The sequence below is a fragment of the Hemibagrus wyckioides genome, linkage group LG17 (genome assembly GCF_019097595.1).
Source record: "Hemibagrus wyckioides isolate EC202008001 linkage group LG17, SWU_Hwy_1.0, whole genome shotgun sequence".
Taxonomy (NCBI): domain Eukaryota; kingdom Metazoa; phylum Chordata; class Actinopteri; order Siluriformes; family Bagridae; genus Hemibagrus; species Hemibagrus wyckioides.
Window position 1 is genome coordinate 15,429,101 of NC_080726.1, and position 20,666 is coordinate 15,449,766.

The following is a 20,666-nucleotide window of genomic DNA, read 5'->3' on the forward strand; positions in this document are numbered from 1 at the left end:
TCTGGTTTCAGACTTTATTTCTATTGATCCCTGGTGCATTTGTGTTTACTTTACCTCAACACAAACATGCATGGAGAACACAACATGATGCACCATTTTCTTTTTTGTTGTTGTTAATTTTCTTGCTATTACACGCAGTAAGGCGTCTCACCTCTTCTGTCTCCTACAGCATTCCTCTGTCACTCATGCTACACGTGTTGTGGAGACTAATGATGTTATCATTTAGGATACTTTACTTCCTACTTCCTATAAAAGTTCGGACTTGAGTACTAGTTGCGTTCACTTTCACAGGAATCGAGGCACAGTTCCAGTGAAACTAAACTCACTGTCAGGAACTGCTGGACAGTTACTTGCCAGGCCTGGAGAGGGGGCTGGCAGGTGACTCTATGGAGCCTGCTTTATTGTGTGTATCTTGTGCCACGCCTATCCTATTGTTCTCGTTCCCGCCGTATCACCTGTTCTCCATTAGCCCTAATGTTGTGCCCTATAAATAGGGATCCTTTTGTACCTGTCTTTGTCGGCTATTGTTTCATGTTATTAGTGCCATGTTCAGTGTTTAAGTTAGTCTTCCCCTGTCTCGTGTTTATGTTAATAACGCAGCACTTCAGTTGAATCCTGCGTATGGGTCTATCTCCATGGCGTGCCGGTGCACACAGCACCATGGAGGTCCAGGTTCAAGCCCCGCACAGGGCGGGGGCATCTGGACGTTACACTCATACCAGGTCCTGTATTTAGTCTCGGATTTGGTACCATTGTGCGCTTCATGGTCCATATCACAGATTTTTCATGGCCAAGTTTTCATCCAAACCAAACCCTGTTTCAGACTAATCTGCCATTGTGAAAACCACCAAGAAAGCAGCCACGGTAAATTACTTGTATGGTTTGGTTTATAATGTATGGTCCTGGTGAGCCATATCCATTGTACAGTCTGTTCTTGGTGTTGTTTTACTTTTAAAAAACATTTTCATTCTAAATGAGGGCTTAATAGTTCATTTAAAAGCAGTGCAAACCTAATATTGCAAATAATAAGGTAAACAATGTGGAACATTCAGAGTCCAGCTTGTTGATAATGTGTTCAGTAAAAGCTGTTGTAAATCCTATGCGTTTTACAGGAAAAAAAACATTCGTCTAGAACAACAAAATATTTCTTTGCTTTGTCTCTCGAGAGCAGGGGTCATTAACTAGCAGACCGCTCATGTATTTCAGCAGATAGAACTGAGCAGTCAAAACACAGCCAAACAGATTATTATATAAAAACTGCCTATAGTTCAGTGACTCCAGTTTTTTAAGCATGAACCATCGCTGCATCTGTAGGAAATAGGAAGCAAGACGTTTATGCTCCGCCTTATAACAGTTCAACACGTAGCTCGTCTGTTCTGAGTCTGTCAGTCAAAACTGTGATGTGAAACTCCACTGTGGAAAAAAAAACATAATCATGTTGAATCAGAGTGTATTATTTATAGCCAATTAATCAATTAATGGCTAAGAACAGTTAAAAGGCAACTGTGTGATTGTTTATTTTATTCTGCGAGCCTACGACAGAGAAGTTGCCTTTCAGAGAAGAGTAGTTTAGAGTAGAATATCTTTAGTAATCTAGAATTATAGTTAACTATAGTGAGAGCCTTGTAAGGAACCCCTTTTTTCTAAGAGTATAGTAGTGGTATAATTTTGTGCTGCAGAGCGTTGAACATTTTGCAGTCTGAGGCTCGTATCATGTGTGAGAGCTCCTTCTTTGTTGCTCACAGATATTCAGTCTGTGCTAATCAATGAACTTTTAGGACAAGTTCACTTAGTGATTGTCTCTGCAGGAGCCCTTTTAACAGCTTTCCCTTCTCTGCCCAGAAGGCATTACTAACGCTGCTTCGGCTTTCGTTCTTGCTTTCTGATTTCTTCATTTCAGACACTGGATCAGTATTATAGATCTTTTACCTGAGGCTTTCTATCTGTGTCCCTGCAGGGACTCGTTTACTTTTCCAGAATAATTCTACTTGTCCTTTAAAGGCTGGGAAGCACTATGGCTCGAGCGCAGTTTTAGAGTTATATAGATCATGAGTCATAATCATCCCCAGACTGTATGCATGACATAAAACGATATTGTTGTTATAGGAAAATAATTAACAGCAGGTTGGTATGATGCAGCATGATGTAAAGGGGAGGGTTATTTTTTTTAATTCTATTCATTTTTTATTGTATAGCGCTTTTAACAATGGACATTGTCTCAAAGCAGCTTTACAGAGGTATAGAAACAGAGAAAGGAAAAAACTTTTATCATTTTATCCCTAATGAGCAAGCCTGTGGCGGCGGTGACAAGGAAAAACTCCCTGAGGAAGAAACCTTGAGAGGAACCAGGCTCAGAAGGGAACCCATCTTCATTTGGGTGACACTGGATAATAAATAATGTACAGTAAATGTAAATAACGTCCTTTCTACAACAGCAACCAAGGGCTCATGAGGAACTATTAGGTCAGTGTAGTTTCTGAGTTCATTATAGACACTAATTCCTTGCTGTCACAAGCTGACAGAAGTAACGGCAGATCTGGGTTATCATTCAGAATGTGTTTATATTCCTATAACACACATCTTGTAGGGTTTTATTCCTTTTATACCAAAGCAATTTCCAACTTTTTTTTAATTTATTTATTTTTAACATTTTTTAAATTTATTAAAGAATTACATCCCACCCTTTATCCATTGTTTTGGGGTGTTTCTGTGAGACATGTTAATTCCTGTTATCACTTACATTACATTATATGCAACTACAAAACTTAGTTTTGAACATAATGCATCTTATCATGTTACAAAGAATACACAAAATCTAAAGCCTTTTATCCTGAAGCCTTTCACTTGCAGAAAACATAACAATTACAAACTGTTTATGACTCACCATATGGTTTTTTTGTCTCTTAGCTGTACAATGGTAGAGCAATTGTTAGATCTGCTGTTAAAGGAAATGAATCAACACCTTCTAACCAATCAGATTCAAGAATTCAACAGTGTGATATAATGTGGTCTAATAATCATGTAACATCTGCTTTATTCTTTTTCCAGACTGAAGCATGAACAGATATAGTGTGGATCATATCAGATGCCTTCACATATTTTCACTTCAGTTTTTTTTAGACATTTGATGGCAGGGTCTTTTGTTCCTGTAACTGAGACAGTGTGCTTCTCAGATTGCACTGCTATTGCATAGCTTCATCTGATCCCAACTGACCAGTTCAGTCCCAGCTCACTGACTTTACTTACAAAGTGAAATGAGTACAATACAGCCTTTGGCAAGCTCAAAGATGGAGGTGTCAAGGGGGCTAATTTTAAGACCTTGAACAGACTCTTTGAGATTTTTTTTATCCTACTTCTGCATAACACTGCTGCCTAGTTTCATTTCTCACTGATGCGAGACCTTATTAAAAGTGTATCAAATACAAATATTTATTACTGCTCATAAAGTGCTAGCTCAAAAATAAAAAATAAAATACTCAGTTCATTAACTGCAGTTAGGCAGGTTATAAAGATATGCCTGATTGAGAGTAGTTTGTTTGCAAGTTTGCTTGCACAGAGTTGAAATATCTTCTCTCAGGTCAGATTTGGAGTAAATATAGACAAATATTTCAACCTGTTGCCCTCTGAGAAAAAATAAATGAAGAACACTATAATGGAGGTTTAACAGCGGTTGAACTTTACTTACTTATTGTAAATATTTAGTGTTGTCCTTACACCATCAGATCCTGAGAAAATCTTTCTCCTGGAATATGACCATTCCCTCAAAAGGATCAATGGTACAAATTCTCAAAAATCCCAGACTGAGAAGTTCATGAGCAGCTTGTTAGTCTAAATTGTTCCAAGGTTTAAATGTAGTGAATGGTCTACTGGTTTACTAACATCCAGTGAAGGCTGTATATATAATTTGACATCATTGCTGTGATATATTATATACATTATGATATACTTCTACTTTTATATACTTTTAGAAAAAAATACTAAAAATGTCACTAGAAATTAAAATCTTAACTTCTGTTTGTTCCATTTTTCCTCTTTTTCTCTAAAATTTCTGAGGCTACAGTGATACTTCTTCTTGTGGTTGTTGTTGTTGTTGCTGGCACTTTGTTAGCAAAATCCCAGCAGAATTATGTATCATGATACAAACTGTGTACAATGAAAATGTCTTCAATCACTGTGATATATTTTTGCCATGTCTCCTCAACAGCACTCCTCATTAAGTATATTTCAAGTAAACCGTCTCAGCACTAGGAAATATGTCCAAATGGTTTTCCTTGCAAATTCTACATAAGCATCAGATGTCATAGCTTGTGTTCTTATCACTTACAAGGAAAAAAATATGGTGATCGAGGAAATAGTTTGCATATCAACAGGCGGCAGCAGACAAAGGTTAATAATAGACTCCACAGAAAGCCAATTATTAAATTGGGTGTTTTTTTTTTTTTAAACGAATACGGAATCAATTATGTGGAGCAGGAGAGCGAATGTCGAGTGTGATTGCTCAGTCAGGTGAGGCTACACAACACAAAACCCTGCTGTGTCAGCCTCTGATAGATTATTCATGCATTCAGTAATTTAGTATGCCTTAATTAAGATTCATTCATTTGCATGTTTCCTCCTGCTTGTGTGTTGTTTTTTTTGTTTTTTTTTTTGCACCACTTACATTGTTTAGCTGTGTAATAAATGACATCCTGGATGTTTTGCAGGAGAAGCTGCCAGCATAATTAATTTCCCGTTCATTTGGTGGTTGGGGGTGGAGAATGTGGGACGGACGATAGCTTGAACACTCAGGGCTTCTCCATCTGTTGCTAGAGCTGATGATAAAAATATGGCCTGTCTATTTATGCAGTCAATGCAGTGCCTCCTGTTTTAACTCACGCCTTTTCAACAGCCAGCCAAGTCGGCCTTTTTATGTATTTCTCTTCACAGACGATGTGCTACTCCATGTTTTTGTGACAGGTTTGGACAAAAAAGTGGGAGGAGCAAGACTTCATGGTGGCACTCTCTTTCCTCCCCACCTCAGAAAACTCAATTAGTCAAACTGCTTCTACTGTCACACCACATGACAAGTATAAATGGAAACAAAATGAGCAAGGAGGACATCCAGAACAACTGTTTAGCTGAGAAGAGCAAAATATGCACTAATGATGTATCAGGGAAGATTCATAACAACATAACAAATCCACTTCTGAGGTGAACTCTCCTAGCCTTTTGCCAGCTTGCCCCTGCTGTAGTCCAGCTTCCCTTCATGTTCTGGAGCTCCAGCTCCTGCCAGAGGCTCATTACAGATCTTTAAGAATGAGCAAGCTCCCTCTCCCCTGTAATAATTCATCAACCCATCCTGCACTCGCTCTTACACAAGGACACTGAGGTGTACCAAGGTCTGATTAAATCATTAGCTGAGAAGGGCCCTGAAGCTCTGAAGTGGTTTCCTGAGCTGTGAGATTGGGGCAGACTGTGTAGTGGGTAGGTGGGCAACACAAGTGACAGCTGGCACTACTGCCCTGGCACAGACACAAAGCTGGACAAGCTTGCCGTAGTGGAGAGGATTACAGACATCGTGCTCTCGGGTAGCTCCGGTGGCTGAGAGAGCCCCCTGCTGGAGGCGTTGTGTACATGATATGAACTGATCTGGATTTAGATTTTGTATAAAAGAGGATTCACTTTTATTTGTTGGCTTGTCATCTACTGTTTGAGCAGATGAAATATGTTATCATAAATCAGGACCAGGATAAGGATGAGCCTCCATCACACATTTTCTTCTGTCTGTTCTCTCTCTCTCTCTCTCTCTCTGTCCCTCTCCCTTCCTCACTCTGGCTCCGATATCATGTATTGTGTGTTAAGGCTGTGGGGGTTTGTGCTAAATCTCAGACCGCCAGCTTTTCAGCTTTTGGCTAATATTTACTTTCCTAATTGAAAAGAACGAAAGCAATTTCTGTCCTTTATTTATCCATTTAAGACTTTCTGATAATGTTGACAGTTCAAATTAAAGTTCAGCATCTTCTGTTTGTCTAACATTTAGTAGTGCCAATGCTGTCCAGCACATTCACTGACATTTAATCATGCTTGCTTTTTCCCCCCTCATCTCATCCAATCTTGCTAGTGTAGAATTAAGTCTAGATTAAACACATGGTCCAGAGGTTACCTGTAATGGTATGTGCTTTCATTATTACAAGTGGACTGACTGTGACTGACTTTAAGCGCCACTAAACTAATATCCCTGTATCCTCACATCCTATACGTTATATGCACATGGCCTGTGCATGGTCTACAGGATAATGTATAAGTATTATGAAACTCGCTGTTTTTGCTTCTCAGATAAGGTTTTTAAATCTACTCTGTATCATAAGTTTCTTTATTTTGAACAAAGCAATCATCTGAGTAGCTTAGTCTGAATGAAACACAGGATGTGGTGTAAAAGAATGGTTCAGCTTAGTGTCTGTGACAGATGACCTATCTCTCATCATTGCTTTTACCCAAAGCTCTTCAACTCATGCTGAATCAGGTTCCTGCCTCTGGCAAACAAATTAAATACAACCAGTCTTTGCAAGTATTATTCAAACTCTAACACATTTATATTGTTGTTGTGTTTGAGAGGTGGAAACAGTAAGCTGAATTGGCATTTTCGAGGCATGTAGGCTGAAAATATCAGGCCATGTTGTCTAGCTTTAAGGTTTCTTTAAAAAAAAAAAAAAAAAGCCTGCATGCAAGTTTAATGTATTCTGAAGGCGTGAGGTGGCAGCTGTGCTGTGGGCCAAGTCAAGCTGAGCCTGTTTTTTGATTAAACAAAATGAAATTACTCCTAGCAAATAGAAAACATGATCGATTTTCTCGGCAGATACAACACGCAGCTACGCAAAACCCTTGTTTCACTTTATCTCAACAAATCCAATATAAGCCGAGACAGGAATTTTTTTTCGCTTTCTAGTCATGAGAGCAGGTGAGGGGCTGTACCGCAAAATGAGACACAGTGTTACAGCAGAAAAAAGCAAGATGGTGCAGAATGCAACAATGCAAGCGCATCGAAAAAACTTGTGTGAATAGAGTGTGTGTGTGTGTGTGTGAGCGCATAAGTGCATGTGCAGACGTGTGTCTGCATTCGACTTTTGCACACGTCGAACATCCTGTCTCCATTCTGCAACACTGCTTTTTTGTTTGCCGCCACGGTAGACCAAAGATGATTAATTATTTCTCTCTCCTGTGTAATGAGTTCCATCACCGGCCACTTGTGATTAATTAGGAACAAGCCTGAGTGCATGTGTCACTTCACTGTTGGACTGCATACTATTTGCTGGCCTGCCAGAGTCGCCGATGTGATATCTTTCGGTATATACACAACGCAAATCAAAACTAAAAAGAATACATGGTGAACATTACATTATTGAAGATTTTTATGTACTTCCCTAAAGGGCTAGTAGATGTAAGGATTTAATTTATCAAGGCTGTCCATATCTGTTTTTTATATCTGTCGAACCCAAAAGAGAGAGATCACTCTTGTTAAGGCTTCAGCATTTTCGATTGAATTTCAGATTGTTCAGAAGGTCATATGTTCCCCGGACTATTCATCCTGCTTCACTCAATTTGGCCTTCTCCATTCTGAGCTTCTAAGAAGAATTGACAGGGAGCCGGTGTTGGATATTAGATAAGGTGTTTGAAATTGTAGTGTCGAATACAGTACCTTCAGATGCTACAGCATGAATAATTGCTGAGGTAATTGAACTCAGCCTGTCTCCGTAGCTGCTGAAGTCTTACTAAAGCAACACAGGGAAGTGACAGGTGAAATCACTCTTTTGTCATGCTGCTTCTCCCCATGAGATTGCTACAACTGAGTTACAGTACGGTCTAACAGTGTCTGGTGTGCTGGAAGAAATTGATTTTCCAGCTATTTCTAAAGATTAGGGAGGACAGAGCTGGTACATAAGGGTATAACTAAGAGTTCTCTCTCCTGCCGTCAATTCATTAGCTCTCTGTCCTGTTCCCTGTTTCAGTGCCAAAGATAGCAAGCAGTACAGGTGCTGAAAAAGGCAAAGAGTTAGGGTTAAATACTGGTATTACTATGTTTAAAAAAAATTCATAATACTTAAATGTGTATACAACTCCTCATACTCCTCCTCCACCTCCTACTACTACTACTATTACTGCTACTACTGCTACTATTCCTCCTCCTCCTACTACTACTGCTAGTATTACTACCACAACTCCTACTACTACTACTGCTACTATTCCTCCTCATCCTACTCCTCCTACTACTACTGCTGCTACTATTACTCCTCCTCCTCCTACTACTACTACTATGGCTAGTATTACTACTACTACTGCTACTATTCCTTCTCCTCCTCCTGCTACTGCTAGTATTCCTCCTCCTCCTCCTCCTACTACTGCTAGTATTACTACCACTACTACTACTGCTATTCCTTCTCCTCATCCTCCTCCACTACTTCTGCTGCTACTATTCCTCCTCCTCCTCCTACTACTACTACTGCTGCTACTATTACTCCTCCTACTACGGCTAGTATTACTACTACTGCTACTATTCCTTCGTCTCCTCCTTCTCCTGCTACTGCTAGTATTCCTCCTCCTCCTACTACTGCTTCTACTATTATTACTGCCACTACTGGTACTATTCCTCCTCCTCCTGCTCGGCCTTCTCCTCCTCCTCCTCCTCCTACTACTATTATTACTACTTCTATTACTACTACTACTGCTACTATTCCTCCTCCTTCTCCTCTTCCTACTACTATTACTGCTTCTACTACTAATACTACTACTGCTACTATTATTTCTCCTTCTCCTCCTCTTTGTCAAATTGTCAAATTGTTTCTACTCCTACTTCTACTCCACCTACTACTATTACTATTACTACTACTACTGCTACTTCTTCTACTACTACTATTACTGCTGCTGCCACTGCTACTTCTACTACTATTATATTATTTACACATAACATTTGTTATGTGAAATAGCTCATTCCCATCAGTACTAAATAAAAAACTAAATGCAATTTTTATGATCCCTCTCAATTTTTTTGGAAAAAATGATTAACACTTAACAGATTCTGCAAGAATATGGCCTCAACTGTATATAGTTTACCTTCTATTAGAACTTATAAAAACAGTGAGCAATGGTATAAAGGTATAAGCTTTTGTGTCTCAGAGGTGGTGATGGAAACAAACAGCTCCTGAATGCTGCAAAAAAGCTGGGGTAAACCTCCGAGATTCACTAAATATGTGTTTTGTTGCCTGCAGCCTCCACATGGGAACGAATGACCTGCTGACATTCTATGATGGAGACGACCTGACTGCTAAGGCACTGGGTCAGTACAGTGGCTCACGACCACGTTTCAAGCTCTACACATCTACAGCTGACGTCACCATCCAGTTTCAGTCTGATCCCGCCACTAATGTTTACGGCTACAACAATGGTTTTGTGGTGCACTTTTTCGGTAAGAGAGCACGGAAATGTGTTGTTACGCTATGTCAGTTAAAATGTTTGTTCTAATGACATACAATAAACTCCAGAGCTACAAGCACACTTGAACGTGAATTTCATGACTTTTTGAGCATTATATCATTTTATTTTATAGCACTACAGAATATACTGTACATCTGTAGATGTGCATTGTCCTAAGAAGTGCATCTTCTCATGTAAAATGCTGTTTTCGAAAGTATTAATATTAATATGATTAAAAATGCAATTAATATTCGGGGAAGACTTCACTGCTATGAGCCGCTTTCTGGCTGCAGTGGATCGTTGACCCACTTCTATGCATCGCATTTTAAGGTGAATTATGTTGTTATATTTTTCACCTGTCTGCTGCTCTTTTCTCCACACATCGCATGTGTTTAGCGTGGGTCAAATCTAGATATGAGTTGACCATTGCAACACATTGATTTTATGTCTTGCATCCATTTCTGTATTGATTCAGACCTGTGTGTTGGGGTCATTATCTCGTTCTCATGAGATTGATTTTTGTTCAAGGAAAGGTACTGCAAGTAGTTTTTTCCAGTTTGAGTAGAAAAACATTAATCACAAGGTTTATTTTATACACTCATTTTGACAGTTCCCTCGGAAGTGCCAAATGTTATGGACTTGACTGTATAACCTGTTAAAAAAAATTTTTTATTTATTCTTGTGTATCTGTTACAACACTAATTAGAAGTAAAGAGCACTGCATCCATGTCATTGAGCTTTTTGAAATACAGTTGGATGTGACAATAAAAGAGAAAACAAAAAAACTCTTTGTTGATTAGGGCTTTAGTCGAAACACATCTCATTCCTCCACTCAGGCTTACTAATTTATTATTGCAGCACATTGGGTAAGACCCATGTGGACTAGGGAAAGAGACAGGAAGAAAGAATCTTTTAAGTCTAGCGCTTTTCCTCCTGGGATGGAGAATGGGCTACCATTCCATCAGCTTTCGCTGGTGCCAAAATATAAAATGAGATCTGATAAGATATAATGAATTCCATGCAAAAAGGGAGTGAGTGGGTTGCAGCATACAGAAGGAGGAGGACTAGAATGAAGAGTTTTGCAGTCCCATCACACCCTACGCGTTAACGTTTGCCAGCTCTTGCAGGTGTATGGGATTTGGCCATTTGGCCTGGCAGCGATGCAAACAATTATGACACGTTTGTACTCATTAGCCACATGCCCTCACCAGATTCACCATGATCAAAGTGGGCACTAGCAAATCACCTGGCAGCTGTCTCTCAGTCCCCTTTCAAACAGTTAAGCCAGTCTGATGCCGGATGAGTGAGGGCTGTATAATCTCTCTCACTCACTCTCTCTCTCTTTGCAGAGGTTCCTCGTAACGACACGTGTCCAGAGCTTCCTGAGATCACTAATGGCTGGAAGACGACTTCTCACCCTGAGCTGGTGCATGGTACAGTAGTAAACTATCAGTGTTACCCAGGCTTCGAAGTGGTGGGCACCGAAATGCTCATGTGCCAGTGGGACTTGACATGGAGTGGAGACCTGCCTACCTGTGAGAGAGGTACATCATGCACACATACATAAAAAGGATGCTGAAAATGCTTCCTATGCCAATGCAAATTGCTTGCAAAATTTCAGTTCTTAAGGTAAAGATTTGTAATGATTCCTGTAGTGGCCGAGAAGTGCAAAACAAAATAACAAATCAGAAAACAAAATAACAAATCCGCAAACAAAATAACAAATCCGAAAACAAAATAACAAATCAGAAAACAAAATAACAAATCCGCAAACAAAATAACAAATCCGAAAACAAAATAACAAATCCGAAAACAAAATAACAAATCAGAAAACAAAATAACAAATCCGCAAACAAAATAACAAATCCGAAAACAAAATAACAAATCCGCAAACAAAATAACAAATCAGAAAACAAAATAACAAATCTGCAAACAAAATAACAAATTGGAAAACAAAATAACAAATCCGCAAACAAAATAATTTGGAAAGCAAAATAACAAATCAGAAAACAAAATAACAAATCAGAAAACAAAATAACAAATCTGCAAACAAAATAACAAATTGGAAAACAAAATAACAAATCCGCAAACAAAATAACAATTTGGAAAGCAAAATAACAAATCTGCAAACAAAATAACAAATTGGAAAACAAAATAACAAATCCGCAAACAAAATAATTTGGAAAGCAAAATAACAAATCAGAAAACAAAATAACAAATCTGCAAACAAAATAACAAATCCGAAAACAAAATAACAAATCCGCAAACAAAATAACAAATCCGAAAACAAAATAACAAATCAGAAAACAAAATAACAAATCTGCAAACAAAATAACAAATTGGAAAACAAAATAACAAATCCACAAACAAAATAATTTGGAAAGCAAAATAACAAATCAGAAAACAAAATAACAAATCAGAAAACAAAATAACAAATCTGCAAACAAAATAACAAATTGGAAAACAAAATAACAAATCCGCAAACAAAATAACAATTTGGAAAGCAAAATAACAAATTGGAAAACAAAATAACAAATTGGAAAACAAAATAACAAATCAGAAAACAAAATAACAAATCTGCAAACAAAATAACAAATTGGAAAACAAAATAACAAATCCGCAAACAAAATAACAATTTGGAAAGCAAAATAACAAATCCGCAAACAAAATAACAATTTGGAAAGCAAAATAACAAATCCGCAAACAAAATAACAATTTGGAAAGCAAAATAACAAATCCGCAAACAAAATAACAATTTGGAAAGCAAAATAACAAATCCGCAAACAAAATAACAATTTGGAAAGCAAAATAACAAATCCGCAAACAAAATAACAATTTGGAAAGCAAAATAACAAATTGGAAAACAAAATAATAAATCCGCAAACAAAATAACAATTTGGAAAGCAAAATAACAAATCCGCAAACAAAATAACAATTTGGAAAGCAAAATAACAAATTGGAAAACAAAATAATAAATCCGCAAACAAAATAACAATTTGGAAAGCAAAATAACAAATCCGCAAACAAAATAACAATTTGGAAAGCAAAATAACAAATTGGAAAACAAAATAACAAATTGGAAAGCAAAATAACAAATCCGCAAACAAAATAATTTGGAAAGCAAAATAACACATCCGAAAACATGACAATTTAGACAAAATGGAAAAGGTAGGTAGGTCCGTGTACTTTTTGGTATTTGAAGTTTTTTTTTTATAAACAGAAACAAAAAAACGAAAATGAAATCATTTTTTAATCATGTGAATGTCAGACACCTTTTTAAAATTAGACTTCATTTTCTTTTCTCATTTATACTTTAAATAAAGAAAGTTCTATAGCGTAGGAACGGAAAAACAGCTGCATTTTCTTTGTCTAAAACCGGTACCAAAATAATCTACTTTGAAACCCCCACAAGGTACACCTGTTTGTATCCCAAGATATGTCTTCACCTATTTTTATTTTAATATTAATTTCATTAAGTTGCTATTTCTTCAGTAGCTTCTAGGTCATATGACCCTGTGACACCAAAACTAATACCAAAATAATCTAATTGGAAACCCCCTCAAGCTACACCTCTTTGTATCCCAAGAAATGTCTTTGTTGATTTACATTTTAATTTTAATTTCATTAAGACTTTTTCTTCAAATAAATAATAAATAAATAAATAAAATAAATAAAATTAATTAATTAATTAATTAAATAAATAAATTAGTAAATAAATTAGTAAATAAATAAATAAATTTTTAATAAAAAACAGTGAAGACATATTTTGGGATAACAACAGGTGTACCTTGTGGGGGTTTCCAAGTAGATTATTTTGGTATTAGTTTGGGGTCACAGGGTCACATGACCTTGAAGGCATTGAAGGAATAGTGACTTTTTTTAATTAAAAAAATAAATAATTAATTACAAATTAATTCACATGAAAATCAAGTCTGATTTTAAAAATATGTCTGACATTTTCATCACAATTAAACAACTATTTCATTTTCGTTTTTTTTTGTTTCTGTTTATAAAAAGAAACTTCAAATACCAAAAAGTACACGGACCTTCCTACCTTTTCTATTTTGTCTAAATTTTGTCACAGATTTGTTATTGTGTTTTCAAATTTGTTATTTTGTTTTCTGATTTGTTATTTTGTTTTCTGATTTGTTATTTTGTTTGCGGATTCAAATACCAAAAAGTACATGGACCTAGGTATAGTTTGCAAGTGAAATTGTGTATCTAACCTTATTTCTTTTATGTGTTATTTTGTTTTCCGATTTGTTATTTTGTTTTGCACTTCTTGGCCACCGTAGATTCCACTGTATTTACACAATTGGAATTAAATAAAAAAACAGTCTCATGCATATGCTTTTCTTTTAAACGTACAGTTTAAGCCACACCAGCTTTGGGTTTAAATCCAAATACAGACACAAATATCTGGAGCACTAAACAGATAAATAAAGATATTCAGACATTGCAGTTTCTGTCTCTGAATAAGATCAAAACCTTTTGTGCCTACAATTCTTTTTTGTACTGCTCTTGAACCATTACAGAAAGGCCACTAATCAAGACTGATGCTCTGGACAGCAACTAAATGTCACCTTTAGATTCAGTTTGCCGCATTGAACTTTACAGTAGAGGGAGGAAGAGACTGATGGATAATGACTTGGATTTTCACTGTCTGGTTTTAATTTGTCATCCCTTGGCCAAACACATCAGGATTTTGCAAGCATTGCCTGTGCTCTGGTAATCCTCAGGGGTCCCCTTTAGGCCCCGTTTTGTTATCAAAGAATGATGCATTCAGGACAGCTGCACATCTCGCCTTTTGTTGTAGCAGATGTCATTGGTGCACTGACATCAAGATCGAACTTCTGCCCTATTCCATGTTGCATCATTTGTGGACTTGCAGAATGAGTCAACATGCAGACAGCGATAGCAGCTCGGGCTTTTGTCCTATTCTCTCCACATGCACCCGCTGTTTTCTGTCCTGCTCTGGAAGCACAAAAGAAGCAGCAGCAGGAGTGGGAGAGATGCAGAGCTCTCAGCATCCTGTCACCTGATGCTGTCCTGCCAGGAAAAGAAATTGGTTTGTGTGCTGCAGCTGGGCTAGTGTGTGGGTTTATTATTATTTTGTGTTCTAGACTAGAGGACACAGGCTCTCCTTCTGTTACTTGTGATGACTGTCCTTCCCCAATACAAAGGCAGATCAAGGTGTGTCTCTGGCTGGCTGCCTGGGTGGGAACAAATCCAGGTGTGCATGTTCTTGCTATATACAGTAATTTTGGCTTGTCCTTATAGAAGCACCTTGTGGAATAATCTGAAAAGAGTAGCCAGAGTAAACAGGATGGCAATTTTTCAGAGCTCTGGACTGATAAAAGTAACTTTAAATTTAAAACCATTATCAGTTTACTGAACTTGTGTTCTGTGACTGATCACGGTGTGGTTTGGAGACGAAAATACATAAACATTCAATAAATCACAGTAATAATAAAAACTATTACAGTTGAAATGTTTTGTGGTGCTGCAGGTATTACTCCTTCGTAACTCCCGCAGTTATGTGTTCAAGCTTGGGCATGTGTCTGATTTCTAATTTAGAATTTTTCCTCATCTCCACAAGGATTACCTCTGGGATCTTTGGTTTCCTCCCACCTCACAACCAACACAGCTACACTAAATTGTCCTACGGTGTGAATGAGTGTGTAAATGTGTGTGGATAGTCTCCTGCAATATGGGCTGCAGCTTCAATCAGGGTGTGTCCCTGTCACACTCATATCTGGGATATGCTCTGGATCCACAACCAAACATGTCAAGGATAAAGTGGTTACAAAATATGAATGGATGGATGGATGGATGGATTATGGTTTGAATAAATGTAAACCTCTGTCGGCTTTTTTAATACAATGTAGTTTTAAGGTTTCCCAAATTTGCTCTCTAATTATAAAAGTTTTTCATAATTTGTCCTGATAAAAGGATTTTGTTTTTGTTTTTTTAACCAGAGTAATGATACTTTAATGCCATCTATTGGTAAACCTGAGTCTTGCAGGGCATTTGAGGGAATCTAATTGGCGACAATTTATATAAAACATCATCAGGTTTTATTGTATAAAACATTTGCACATAGAGACTCATGGTGAGCACAGGGGACAGACAGGGTCCACAAATGTGTCCTGCCTGTGCTACAGTGTTGGCTGGTTCAGAAACAGTATGGCAGCCACTGTGTAGCTGAATAAACTAGATGATAAGGTCATACACTGTCCAAGTGTCTAAATTTACTCAGTATTCTACTATCACTAAAAGTGCAGTAAACCTTTAAAGGCTCACGGTAGAAACAGGAAAAAAACATTATAACAAACCAACAAGGAAATTATAATCAATCTAATGTACTCAACAGAGTGTAATACACAATGTGTGATTATTTTGGTGATGTAGAAGGGATTGTGCAACAGAGCAATGTTTTATAGCGATAGTTATAGCAGATGTTACACAATTTGTTATTTTAAATGTTGTTTAATTTTTACACGGGTTTCCTTTAGATACTCCAGATACCTTTTCTTCACTTCCAGATATGTGCTGATAAGTGGACTGGCTACTCTAAATGGTGACCTTTTAAAAAATGGTGTGTGCGTGTGTGTAATAGATTCGTTTCAATTCAATGTGTGTTCCTGTCTTGTGCCCATTGTTCTCGGCAGAGGCTCCGGATCCACCGTGACCCTGACCTTGAAAAATCACTTACTGAAGATGAACATATGAATGAAGAAAAAGGCAGCAAACCATTCTGTATTTTAATTGTGTGTTTCCACAGTGCTGTCATGCCCAGACCCTGGTATGGTAGAGCACAGCCACAGGGTGATGTCAGGTCCTCGACTGATTGTAGGCTCCACAGTGCAGTACATCTGCAACAAGGGCTACTCTCTGTCTGGAAACAGTCTCCTTTCCTGTTACAAGCGCGATTCCACAGGACCCAAGTGGAGTGAGAAACCACCCAGATGCATCCGTGAGTATCATTTTCATTCCTCAGAACTAAGCATGATTCATTAGCTGTAATAAGCTTGTCCAGTTGTTTCATTAGGAGATTGATATTCCAGAACTGCTCTGTGACATTCTCATTAGTGGCTGTTTGATTACGTTTCTGTTACTGCATATCCACATGAGGGATGGGGGAACAGATTGGACTCTTGTTGTTTATGACACAAAGTACAGCAGCCTATGACAAGAGCTACTAAAATGAATTACATGTAAAGTGGTTGGATGGACTGTAATAGTTAGGAGGCTGTGGTGATTATTAGTACCAGCAGCGGCCTATTCGTAGACAGACCCCTGCTATTCAACAAATGTCTATCCATTTTAAATTCCAATTAAATGCTAATGACCTCCTTTGAGTATTTAACAGTGTTTCATTGATTTGCAGTAATTCATTCATCTCTGTAGATGATGCACAATTGTAGGGAAAGGCATCATAGAGTTTATTGGCTGTAATGATCAAAAATAGGAACTGCAACAAATGGCAGAAAAGGAAGGAAACACACACACACACATTTGGGAAGGAATTATTATATACTGCCTCATACTTACTCACTGAACACTCCTTCAGTCAAGGAGGAGCAATGGGTCAAGCTTTTCTTGCCAAATTAGAAAACCTTAAAATACTCCACAGCTGCCATATTAATTATTAAATCTAATCTATCTAATAGATCTAGCCTACCTGAATTGAATACATTTCCATAAACAAAGTAGAAATGTAGATAGAATGTCTGTGCTGTACAGAACCATTTCTATTGTAAGACTGTAAGCAATTGCAAATATTGGGAAAGGTGAAGAGGGATAATGGAGTGGATACTTTCCGTACATCAAAAATGTGTGTGCACCTTGTATTTTCCCTACTTAAAGCCTGTGAAAAGAAAGATATGTTGGCCTTTCCATTGTCTGGATTTTTGGGTTATGGTGTTTTTTGAGTTTTTGAGAGAAACCTGGCAACCCTAGAATAAATGTATAAAAAACAATGAACTGCTTTAGAGGGATTCCCGTAAAAAAAGTCTCTAGAGGTAGTCTGAAGCCTATGGTGGTCAGGCATGATAGCAATATTTAGTGGTGAGGCTTTGTGGTTATTAATGCCCTGCTGACCTCTATTAGTTAGGCGTCTTAAACTGTTAAATGCTTTATAATGCAAAACAAATGGTATTCTGATGTGAGGCAGATCAGGAAGCAAAAGATTGCCTTAAAGACATCAAAGCAGCTCAATGGTATCCTTTGACGCTTTCTGATGATGTCGCAGTTATTGCATCACAAAGTACATTCATAGAAAAAATACATGTTTTTTTTGTGGCTTATGTAAATATGCTATTATGGGGAGCACATATAATAATGCATACAGTCTCTGACATCCAGCACCATGGCAAAGCTATAGGCTTCCACAGACTGCTACTTTCTTGCATAATGTGTGTCAGATGCTCTGTGAACATGGCAGGAGCTTCCTATATGTAAGACAGTCTGAGATATGCATGTGATATTGCCCTGGGGATGCTGGGAATATCCAGTGCTGAACAGTTCCTTCTTTTCTTTTTTTTTCAAAAACAAGGAGAGAATAGAGATGTATGAAGCATCCATTTTAAAATGCAGACTGAAATTTCATTACAATAAAAGAAAATCGTACCACCTACCTCATATCCCAACCTAGATTTACGTCTTGATGACACTGCACGTAGCTTGTTTGCTAATTGGCAAGACATCTGCAAAAGATGTCCTGGTTTCTCCTTTAAGGCATTCTTGAGTGTTTTGTGTGAGTTAAAGTCATGTGTTGCAAGACAGCACCCCCTTTTGGCAATCTTGATTTTCTTAATGTCCACACACACGCACGCGCACACACACACACACACACACACACACACACACATACATACATACACACACTGTGTGATGAGCTAATCAAAATCATTAGCAATCATTTAACTTTCCTCTTGTGATTAATCAACAATTCAATAATTTGCCATTGTTTAGCTGACTACAATCAGCAGCTGTATAAATATTCCAGTGTAAGCTATAAAAATGAAATATTTAGAAAATCCATTAATTAAATAAAAAATGAATGTAAAGTTGATAGACCAGTTGGTAAACACTCAGGTTGTGTGTGTGTGTATTCATTTTCTGTTCTTTAGCTGATACATATGAAGCCTGTAGGAACCCTGGAATCCCAGCATTTGGTGTCCAGATATCAGAGAAGCAGTTCTACCAACCCGGAGAGGTATTGCACTTCTCCTGCCGGACTGGATACAAGCTCATTGGAGAGGCGAATATTCGCTGTGTCCCCAGTCACCCATCAAAGTGGAGTCAACCGCCTCCGGTGTGCAAAGGTCAGCTCATCATAAAGCAGATGCCACTGTTCTTACACTGATGGAAAGTCTTACAGTTTGAACCCTTAGTAGTTCAATAAGTGTTTGTTTATTTTTTGTTATTTTGCCTATTCCAATGCTAAAATAAATTCCCTCCTTTGCTTTTAGCAGCAGTACTGGAGTATGTAAATGAGCGCAGGCTTGATGGTAAGAACTGTAACTTTTTTCTGCCTTAGGCCAGTTTTAAACTGTTCAGGGAAAATTTGCCACAGTGCTTTCAAACACATTTTTTTTAATCCAATTTCACTATGACTGAGCTCACAATGAGTTCGGTGGCAGAAAGGTCAACCGCTTTCAACTTCTGCGTGGAACTCAGCCAAAAAGGAGAGAAAGAGAATGTGTATGTTTGGCTTTCTCCAGACCAGTGTCCACTTTTTTGTTCAACCTGAAGTCCACTCAGATGCCATACTGGCAATGTAGAGGCTCGTAACCCTGCACCCCAGAACCCCAATGACCTGAGGGCCGCCCTTCAAGAAGAGTGGAATGCCATGCCTCAGCAGATAATAAGTCGACTCATGAACAGCATGAGACGTCGTTGTCAAGCTGTAATTGGTGGTCAAGGGCACATGACAAATTATTGAGACACTGACATTTTTTGTTGTGGTATACCCACCACTGTTGTTGGCTTTTGTTTTAATGAATTGTTTGAGATGAGGAAATCACCATTGCATGCTTCTACTTAAATGCCCTACTTTCATGATATGATATCACTGTAGCGTGAACTTTTTACATTTTCTGTAAATTTCACCCAAAAGCCAAATATCCTTAACTTTTTGTGAGTAGTGTATATACTGTTTCAGGTTGCACCAGCTACCAAGCATGCATGTTTCTCCATCACTAATGGAGCATCGCATCTTATCTGCATGTATCAATGTAAGACTCAGTGTAAGGCCCTGGTCTTATGTAGTGCAGCTATCAGTGTGAGCATTGTATACTGCCTTATTCATATTTTGAACAGAGGTCTCACTCAAATAATCTCTGGTGTCAAAAGTACCATCATATCACAAAGAGCATAACATCAACTTTAGATAAGGATTTATTTGATAAAGGTTTGGTTTGATAAACATTGAAAACTTACACTGCTACATACATAGTGCACTTTATTACTACACTAACAGTTAATATTTCTGTCTAGTTGCCAGAACAGACTTCAGCATGGAAGGAGCCAATGTGGTTTTTGCCATCTTCATCCCTGTAGCTATAATTATGTTAATCGTCGTGTCCATATACTTCTATATTTCGAGGTAAGCTTGGATAGAAAGCTGTTCTCTCATCATTTCACTTTCCTGTAGATGAATGTTAGATATAGTCTTTGCTGTCGCTCTGTTTCCAGGGTGCAAGGGAAGACGTTTCGATTGCCCATGTCTGCATCGCCACAGTATGACCAGATCAGAGGCGAGACAGCCTTTGAAAACCCCATCTACGAGACAGCAGTAAGTACACACATCACATCAGCTCAGTGGTCTCTTTCATTTTTCAGTACCCGACAATTCTCAATCCAACCCTCCTTCACTAATGTGTAGTTCCTGTGGTTGTTTAGTTTCCATGACAAAGTTGCAATCAGCTGTTCATGACTATGATTGTACATCTGGAATGAAATTATGATCTTAAAATTATGATTTGTAAACACCATCTGTGTTACCTTATTGCAGGCTCATGTGCCAAATCTAATTAGCTTTAGGAGCGTTGGGATTTGAAATGAAAATCCGCACCTTTAGAAATGTGTCATGCAACCCTGTCAAGCTTCATGTTTAAAACATTATGACATTCATTTAAAATACATTCCACTGATGTGTGTTTTAGCAAAGGCATTATTCTGAAGGTAATTTGTTCACCCTGTAATCATCACCC

At 37.8% G+C, this 20,666-nt stretch overlaps 1 protein-coding gene across 7 annotated transcripts in view; it reads left to right on the forward strand.

Moving 5' to 3' along the window:
* sez6b (seizure related 6 homolog b) overlaps positions 1-20,666 on the forward strand; it is a 166,916-nt gene that overhangs the window by 143,716 nt on the left and 2,534 nt on the right. For 6 of the 7 annotated variants that reach the window (XM_058414427.1, XM_058414424.1, XM_058414425.1 and 3 more), the window contains exons 10-16: positions 9,243-9,439; positions 10,797-10,991; positions 16,232-16,423; positions 18,582-18,776; positions 18,924-18,962; positions 19,951-20,059; positions 20,149-20,248. In XM_058414427.1, the coding sequence (XP_058270410.1) occupies positions 9,243-9,439; positions 10,797-10,991; positions 16,232-16,423; positions 18,582-18,776; positions 18,924-18,962; positions 19,951-20,059; positions 20,149-20,248 (1,027 nt within the window). The remainder of the gene's footprint in view (positions 1-9,242; positions 9,440-10,796; positions 10,992-16,231; positions 16,424-18,581; positions 18,777-18,923; positions 18,963-19,950; positions 20,060-20,148; positions 20,249-20,666) is intronic. The other variant, XM_058414426.1, reaches the window with a different exon arrangement.